The sequence below is a fragment of the Ooceraea biroi genome, chromosome 10 (assembly GCF_003672135.1).
Source record: "Ooceraea biroi isolate clonal line C1 chromosome 10, Obir_v5.4, whole genome shotgun sequence".
Taxonomy (NCBI): Eukaryota; Metazoa; Arthropoda; class Insecta; order Hymenoptera; family Formicidae; genus Ooceraea; species Ooceraea biroi.
The window spans coordinates 13638447-13647836 of record NC_039515.1 but is presented as its reverse complement, the minus strand read 5'-3'; the positions used below and the strand labels follow the sequence as shown (position 1 = coordinate 13647836).

At 39.2% G+C, this 9390-nt stretch overlaps 1 protein-coding gene and 1 long non-coding RNA gene across 2 annotated transcripts; one reads left to right on the top strand and one right to left on the bottom strand.

The window, feature by feature from the left end:
* Positions 1–21: 21 nt before the first annotated feature.
* LOC105282710 (protein penguin) lies at positions 22–3486 on the bottom strand. Its single transcript, XM_011344923.3, has 2 exons — positions 3340–3486; positions 22–2015 (listed from the first exon to the last, which is right to left on the bottom strand). The coding sequence occupies exon 2, from the start codon at positions 1999–2001 to the stop codon at positions 154–156; it is 1848 nt and encodes a 615-aa protein (XP_011343225.2). The 5' UTR covers positions 2002–2015; positions 3340–3486; the 3' UTR covers positions 22–153.
* A 2828-nt stretch (positions 3487–6314) lies between these two features.
* On the top strand, positions 6315–7559 carry LOC113562758. Its single transcript, XR_003407158.1, has 2 exons — positions 6315–6424; positions 6508–7559. It is a non-coding gene; the product is annotated as an uncharacterized LOC113562758 (long non-coding RNA).
* Positions 7560–9390: the final 1831 nt, after the last annotated feature.

Here is a 9390-nt window from a genome sequence, read left to right as displayed (position 1 = left end):
AACGTACGTCTTACATCTTAATTCATCCTATGAAATATTTTATTAAAATTAAGTTTTTTTTTTTCAAAAAACCTAGATTCTCAATATTGAATGTAGCATACTTATGTACATTTTATGGATTGGTCGTTGTGTTTCGCCGCATAACATTCTACATTACGCGTTTTCATTTGCTTTCAATTTTTTTAACAATATCGATGCTCCAGAACTAGTCTCCGATTTGAGATTTTCTTCGAATGGTTTTAGCTTGGACAACAAAGTATGTACAATATTTTCAGATTCATTCTCTACAAGGAAAATTAATAAAAAACAAGCTCTGTTGAATCCTATCCATTTTTGTAGCACCTCTGCAGTTAAGTGTGACACTAGTATTTCACCAAACGTAGATTCCTGTCTCTTCAGCAATTCCTTGTCGTTCTGGATGAGTTTCTTCAACATTATATGCAGTCCTGGATGTTCGACCAAATTACACTCGTTCTCATTTTCTTTGATTTTCGAATCTACGCCGCTGACGATTCTGGCAACCGATTCGAACGCGGACTTCAGTTTCTCACCGGATCCCACTTTCAGTATCGCCAGAGTAACCATGGCTATGGCGCCAGTGGACAACCACGTGGCCGTGTCCGCGATTACGGCGTCGAGAAGCGGCTCGCGTACCGCCTCGAGGAGCTCCTTCTCCCTGATGTCGACCGGTTTCTTGCTTATCACGTTGTTATCGCCTTGGCGCAAATAATCCACGATACTCGGCGAGAAATAGTGAGAGTCTCGCCTGGCCACGAGGTACAATATAACGTGTTTCCCATACTCGTTCAACGCGATGTCAACTAGATCCTGCTGCAGTTCGGACAATATTATCTTTTTCACGAGAACGGTGTCGTCCACGGAATCGAGGAGCGCCAGCACGGTCACGTAACCATATTCGGATGTTGAGACAGTCTTCACGTTCTCCTTGAGCGCTTTCAGGATACTTTTCCTGCTCTTGCTGTTACCGTGCCATATACACTGCGCGGCGACTCTCGCTCCGAATTTCGTCTCCGATAGAGTCACAATGAAATCTTGCAGCATAACAATCAGCTCGCTTCTGTCCTCCACCGAACACGCATCGAGGAACTCCCACGTAACCGCGTGCACCAGACTGGAGTTGACGAGACTCTTATTTAGGATTCGAACTAGGTTTGCCTTCACGAGGGACAACGTCGCTGATCTCAAATACTCTGCGTTATTGAACACGTCCGACAGCGACTTGACGCTCTCGACCTTCACGTGCTTGTACAGGTTCCCATAAAATTCCTGTTTGAAGTACATCTTGTCGCGATCCGTGCACCAAGTGGAATACGTGAACTCGACGAGAGGCGCCGATACAGCGTGGCTCATCAGCTTGACGACGTTACCATAGCATGCAGAGATGACAATGTTCTTGATCTCTCGCGAGCCATATTTCAACACGGCCCTCACACAGTTCTTCGCATACTTCGACCCCAACATCTGCACGATGTGCGGTTTCATCTCGTGGCATATCGCTTGCCGCGTATCCATCTCGCAGTGCTTGACGATGCACTGGACCACTCTCGACATATCGTGCGAGAACATGACTTTGCTGTAATGAGTCTCCAGCATCTCGTGCAGCGTTCGAGTCAGCGTGAGGCGGTCCTGCAACTTGCAGTCGGATCTGCGTAGCTTTTCGCTGATTTGTTTGGCTTGAACGATTTTATCGTACACTGTTTCGTCATTCACTTTCTTAGCCTTGCGTTTCTCTCGGAGTTCTTTCTTTTCCTTTTTCAGCTTCAGCCAATCTTTCTTCTCTTTTGTTTCATTGTGTTTCGCTACTTTACAGTCCTTTCCCTTTGAATTTTTCTTCGCAAACGAGGCCTTTGGATATTTAGCTGCGTTATTATTTAAGGGCTTCTCGAATTTTACTTTTTTCTTTTGATTATTTGCCGTTTCCTCGACATCATCTTCTGCACCTGTGCTGCCTGTGTCCAAATTCTTCGCTTTCCGTTTCATCTTTGAATGAATTTCTGGAAAATATACGGCAAAGCAAATCTTAATGAGTATTATGTGAAATGTTCTTCACAATGCATTTGTTAACAATATTAACCCTTCGTGGTCACACTTCTAGAAAATCACGTAATGGTCACATGGGTCCAATAGACCCCACCAACTTTAAATGGTTGCCGTGTTTACACTATTCATTCAATTTGAATTACAAAATTACATAATAAATTTGAAAGCTTGTATAACAAGGAGAAATAGGCTTTTTATGCAAATTTTAATTGTAACATAACTAAAAAAATTCACGAATTTAGAAATCGTGAAAAACCGAGTTTTTCACTAAAAAAATTATAACTTTTTAAATTTTTATTATTTTGCGATACAAATTTAGGGTCATATTGTGGAGATGTAATACTTTAATTTAAAAAATAGTGTTATAATGCACGTTTCGAAAAAGGTATTTATTTTCAGACTTAAAATGGATCATTTTCGAGATAAATGAAATCTACAATTATGGAAAAATAAGTGTACCCAGATAGCAGAGAGAGTTCAAAAAGAATTCATTTGTTATGTCACCAATTCTGAGTTCATTTTCAGATGCAAAAAGAGTTCTTAGAATTCTTTTGAATTCTTTTGCACCTGAAAATGAACTCAGAATTGGTGACATAAAAGTGAATTCTTTTTGAACTCTCTCTGCTATCTGGGTATTTATATAACATAAAACATTATTATTATTACAAGTATTATTAATAATTATTTGTATTTTCAATGTTATTCAACAACGAATTTTGAAACTCACGACTCCGTAAATCATATGCCATCTATAAGTGTAAATAAATGCTTATAATAACCTTTGTAGAAAAAAATTACTCGGCCTTTAAACTTGCACTTACGTTTTTCCACAGATAATATGTGCGAAAATCACAAAAACAAAATTTTCCAAATTTTTGATACCAAATTACAAGTTGGTCACACAGGGGGTCCGGAAGACCCCAGCACGCGGGAAATGTTATTTGAATAATTGCTATTTCTATACTAGTGCGCTGCGGGCGATACCTAGTATTAGAACGGAAAAAGAGTACTTGAAGCTACCGGTAAATGGCAGTAAAAAGTTAATTTTCAATTTAGAACAGAAAGATATAAAGCCTTAAACTTTCGTTGGGGTCTTTTGGACCCCGAGTGACCACGAAGGGTTAAAGATTTAATAAACAATTACAATTTTCTTTGACTGTAAAACCTTAACCTCAATCTAATCTAACCTCAAATATTTTTCAGCACGAAAGATTGTAAGAATAATTCAATTCCAAAATGTTATTATTGGATAAAAATATTTGCAAAGACAAAGGTTACCTGAGTAAGTTATTTTATAAAACTACGAAGTTTTCAGTACCGGTGTTACACGAAGGAACAAATCAAATACCACGCGGTTTACTTTAAATATTTTCGTTCTGTCCTGTAACCTGCACGTGGCCTGCACCTGACGTCCCAGCCAAGGAGTCTAGGGAATTTCGAATTTATTAGCCAGTTCTTCAATTTGAAATCAGTTTTGGGTACTTTGTATAAACCGAGCATTTCTATTCGCCCAAAACCTGATATTCCTCGCTTATTACAATCTTCTAGCTATCTGATTATCACTGCGATGAGACGCTTCGCAGCCGATTGCATGAAGCGACCGGCTGCGTTCTTCCAGATCATATTGCGTAGAAAAAGAAACGACAAGTGGCTATTTGACGATATTTAGGTCGGTAACAGGATTTCACACGAAATTTCAATACTGAATTAAATTTATTTAATTATTGATTTAATAAAAATTAAGTGAGCAAGAAGAAAAAATGATAAAAAGCGATAGATAATGCGGAATGATAATACAATGAAATCAAAAGCGAGCGATCGTATGCTATACTCTCTTTTCGATTTCCTTTTAGAAGGTTTTTTCTTCTAAAAGACCTTTAGAAGGCAGAATTTATATATAGTCTAATATCCCAGGTAGTACACATTGGTTTCAAAACCGTTTCATAAACGTTTTGCCGTAACGTTTCATAACCATTTTATTGAAATGTTTATTTAGGAGAAAAATGTCCAACGAAAAAACGTTTCTTTTTCGGCAAAAAAACGTTTCAGAAACCATCAGAAAAATATTTATCAATTCTATATATCAGTGCCTCAAAGATAGACAGTTAAGGGGAAGCTGGAGTTGCTAGTGAACTATTTTTTCACTATAGCGATGGTAATTGCAGTTTCGAAAATTCTCTTTATTGCTTGTGCAGAATAAAAAATCCTTTTCCACAAATGAAGTATAGATAGAAAGAAAGTCCGCTCTACAGGACTTTATATTCAAAATGGAAAAAAGGTAGAAAAGACAAATGCAAGTTTTTAACTTTTTGCCATTTTGAATATAAAGTCCTGTAGAGCGGACTTTCTTTCTATCTATGCTTCATTTGTGGAAAAGGATTTTTTATTCTGCGCAAGCAATAAAGAGAATTTTCGAAACTGCAATTACCATCGCTATAGTGAAAAAATAGTTCACTAGCAACTCCAGCTTCCCCTTAAGTCACATTTTTGTAAAAAACTAGATTTTTATATTTTATGAATTACTCTCTAAATTTCGTGTAGTGGAATCTCACTCTTTTGAAATATCACTTCAAGTAATAGTGATCTCAAAAGTTTCAAAAGAAAAGAAGAAGAAAAGAGTATTGGATCGGTTTTCCGGATGGTTATTTATAAGGTGATAACGCAAATGTTACTTGCGAGAACGTCACGTCTGGCCTGGCCATCTATCGGTCGCCTGGTGAATCAGAGGTGGGAATCACACACACTTGTGTCGATTTTTGTCTCTTGTTCCATAATCGAGTACATTGAAACGTATGATGTAAAAATAATTAATACTCGCAAAGTAAGTAGAAATTACTATTTTTTCTATATTAATTATATAATTTCAAATCAATTTAATAAAACACATTTTTCGTTTCTGTGGAAAGGTGAAAAATACGTTTTTAAAATTGAGGTCTAAAAACGGTTTCTATTTAAACCGTTTCTTAAGGGGAAGCTGGAGTTGCTAGTGAACTATTTTTTCACTATAGCGATGGTAATTGCAGTTTTGAAAATTCTCTTTATTGCTTGTGCAGAATAAAAAATCCTTTTCCACAAATGAAGTATAGATAGAAAGAAAGTCCGCTCTACAGGACTTTATATTCAAAATGGAAAAAAGGTAGAAAAGACAAATGCAAGTTTTTAACTTTTTGCCATTTTGAATATAAAGTCCTGTAGAGCGGACTTTCTTTCTATCTATGCTTCATTTGTGGAAAAGGATTTTTTATTCTGCACAAGCAATAAAGAGAATTTTCGAAACTGCAATTACCATCGCTATAGTGAAAAAATAGTTCACTAGCAACTCCAGCTTCCCCTTAAGTCACATTTTTGTAAAAAACTAGATTTTTATATTTTATGAATTACTCTCTAAATTTCGTGTAGTGGAATCTCACTCTTTTGAAATATCACTTCAAGTAATAGTGATCTCAAAAGTTTCAAAAGAAAAGAAGAAGAAAAGAGTATTGGATCGGTTTTCCGGATGGTTATTTATAAGGTGATAACGCAAATGTTACTTGCGAGAACGTCACGTCTGGCCTGGCCATCTATCGGTCGCCTGGTGAATCAGAGGTGGGAATCACACACACTTGTGTCGATTTTTGTCTCTTGTTCCATAATCGAGTACATTGAAACGTATGATGTAAAAATAATTAATACTCGCAAAGTAAGTAGAAATTACTATTTTTTCTATATTAATTATATAATTTCAAATCAATTTAATAAAACACATTTTTCGTTTCTGTGGAAAGGTGAAAAATACGTTTTTAAAATTGAGGTCTAAAAACGGTTTCTATTTAAAACGTTTCTTAAATGGTACTTTATGTTTCTTAGACATTAGATACGTCTAAGAAACATATATTAGGCTAACATGTGCTGCCTGGGGTCTTTCAATAATCAGGCGAAAATATATAATGTAAAAGATAATTTATCCATATATGATTATAATGCGAAGTCATCGATGCAATATATATAATAATTAAATTTATATATAATATATACTTGATTTGAAATTACTACGACGCAGGATGTCACGATATACGCTTAATTTGAAAATGTTACTATGACGATACGTCACAATATTTTCTATTCGTTTTATAATTGTAAACGTATACTTATTTAATATTAAGTACAAAAAATGCAGTTGAAATAGACGCAAGTTATAATCACCAGGACAGTGATTGTGGCTCGCTCCTTCGACCGTGTCAAGTTTCGAGAATCGCAATATTGCTGTTCGATAGATCTCGGTTAGTCACGAACCGCGCCACGACGACAACGGAGTTGCGCTTGGCCGCTGCGCTATTTTTCACGATTATTAGTCTCTGAAAGAGTGTTGCGTACAAAAATCATCGTGAGTGTCTTTTCACAAAGTATCGAATATTCATTGCAATACGTTAAACATCGTGAATAATCATTATTGTACGCCAATTTCAGTCTCAACAAAATCCATTTCTGCATGCATGCCCGACGTTGACCGAAACTTCTCTTGTACAACTTACCTCATCTTCGTGCTGAAGTTTGCGACGCAGTGCGATACATGATCGATCATCACCAGGTATGTGCGTGGCGTCGTTTCTCTGAAATTTGGTAATCCCATGAGATCCATGGAGAGATTTCAATGATATTTTCTCGACAAATGTGACGAAAATTGTTTTCTGTAAACTTCGAACGCTTCGTTAATAATAACGTAATAGAAGAACGACAAATAATTGTAAAATAAACTCCGCGACTGATAATTATATGCGAAGGTATAATATCGTTTAGCGATAAGCGGCTTCCGGTGTGACGGAACTGGTTTTCAATGATTCCCTATAGCTCCGCCCCTGGCGGAGCACGACGCGAGGAGGAACGCGCGCGCGTTTCGTCAGAAAAGTATCGTTGCGTTCCCGAGAGTCGCGTCGAGCAGACGCGAGCGAGCTGGTTCGTCGCCGCGCCCCGCGTCCGTTGTGTATTTTTAACTTGGAGGATCTAATCCGTGGATCTGCCCGCCGAGAGTACGTCCGCGCGTTCTATCGCCGGAGCGTGTGTCTTGCGGAGCGTGTACGCGCGCCGGCAGTTCGGTCAGCGTCGAAGAGGATCGCGCCGGAACGAGACGAGCCGAGGGTGCGAGTGAAAGAAGAGGAAAGAGAGAGAGAAGAGGAGAGACAGAGACGCTACGCGCAACAGGTGAGATACGTGGCAGACGCATTGGGCAAGCGTGCATGCGATCAGCTGATTCGTCATTCGCCGGAGGGTGAGCGTGGGAGCGATCGCGAGCGCGCGGACCGGATCGGAGCGGGCTGCAGCTGATTTACTAACATAGTAGCGCAATAGGGTGAGCGTAACTGGGCACTAGAAGCGCATTCACGGGTGATATAATTCGATCTTAAAAACTCTCATTTTTTTCATTACAATCCGTCACCGGAAACGTTTAAATTATAGTTGACTCTAGGTGAAAATTAGATCATAATTCGCCGTTTCCTTCTAATTTCGTCATTTGGTCATTGGAAAGAGAGAAAGAGATAGAGAGAGGGAGAGACAGAGAGAGAGAGAGAGAGAGAGGGAAGGAACCGGTTAGATCCCGGTTAATTTTAACTGACGTTTGCGGGTACAGCGCTGTACCCAGATAGCCAAGTCTGCCGAGAGCAGATGATGCTAACTATCTGCTATCAACTATTGCCAGCCAAAAGACAACAAATTTGATACAGAAGTTGTTGTTAACGATTAATTCGACAAATTGGTGCCAGAAATGTAACAGAGCTTGCTCACAAAATCTAAGAACAGATTGGCGGCAGAAACCGAGCAGAATCTGCGAACATGGCTCGAAGTCGGATTGTCAACAGAAACCGAGCAAGATTTGCGCGCGCGGAATCTAACGGCGGATTGGCAGCAGAAACCGAGCAAGATCTGCGCGCGCGGAATCTAACAGCAGATTGGCAGCAGAAACCGAACAGGATCCGCAGCTTTTGACAGTATTCAAATTTACACGGCTATGAATATGTGTTTTCGCTCCGCACCGCTATGCGGTGCACGCGTCGAGTTCTTACTCGATGTTAAGATTTAGCCTAACAGTTATATAAGTTAATATACGCGCCTTGGCATGATAATATAAATTTTTCTGAAAAGTTTTGCACTTGCGGCACAGAGGCTCCCATGGACGACGTCCATGTAGTTCACGCACGCCACGAGCAATCTGAAGTTCGAAAGCGAAATTCGGACTTCGGATTAGAACAAATTAACAATAAGAGAGAGATTATGCAACGAACTGTCAGAAAGACACATCAAGCCAAATGTACTTTAATCTAACAAACAAACAAATGCGTTCTTTTAACAATTTATAGTGTGTTAAAAGTAAACACATGCTTTAATATATCGTAAATATGAATGGCCAAAAGCTGCAGATTCTGTTCGGTTTCTGCCGTCAATCTGCCGTCAGATGTTAACAGATCCTGTTCGGTTTCTGCCGCCAATCTGCCGTCAGAGTCTGTTAGCAGGCTCTGCTGGCGGATCACTATCCTAACGCGGACATAACGGATGCCAATTTGCTATCAACTTCTGCAGTAATCTGTTGCCAATCCGCTGGCAGATTGCACACATTTTGCCTACTGGGTGCTATCAACTATTGCCAGCCAAAAGACAACAAATTTGATACAGAAGTTGTTGTTAACGATCAATTCGACAAATTGGTGCCAGAAATGTAACAGAGCTTGCTCACAAAATCTAAGAACAGATTGGCGGCAGAAACCGAGCAGAATCTGCAAACATGGCTTGAAGTCGGATTGTCGACAGAAACCGAGCAAGATTTGCGCACGCGGAATCTAACGGCAGATTGGCAGCAGAAACCGAACAGGATCCGCAGCTTTTGACAGTATTCAAATTTACACGGCTATGAATATGTGTTTTCGCTCCGCACCGCTATGCGGTGCACGCGTCGAGTTCTTGCTCGATGTTAAGATTTAGCCTAACAGTTATATAAGTTAATATACGCGCCTTGGCACGATAATATTAATTTTTCTGAAAATTTTTGCACTTGCGGCACAGAGGCTCCCATGGACGACGTCCATGTAGTTCACGCACGCCACGAGCAATCTGAAGTTCGAAAGCGAAATTCGGACTTCGGATTAGAACAAATTAACAATAAGAGAGAGATTATGCAACGAACTGTCAGAAAGACACATCAAGCCAAATGTACTTTAATCTAACAAACAAACAAATGCGTTCTTTTAACAATTTATAGTGTGTTAAAAGTAAACACATGCTTTAATATATCGTAAATATGAATGGCCAAAAGCTGCAGATACTGTTCGGTTTCTGCCGTCAATCTGCCGTCAGATGTTA

What these genes read in the sequence shown, in the direction of transcription:
- LOC105282710 (XM_011344923.3), bottom strand. Translation starts at nt 2,001, where the DNA reads ATGAAACGGAAAGCGAAGAATTTGGACACAGGCAGCACAGGTGCAGAA.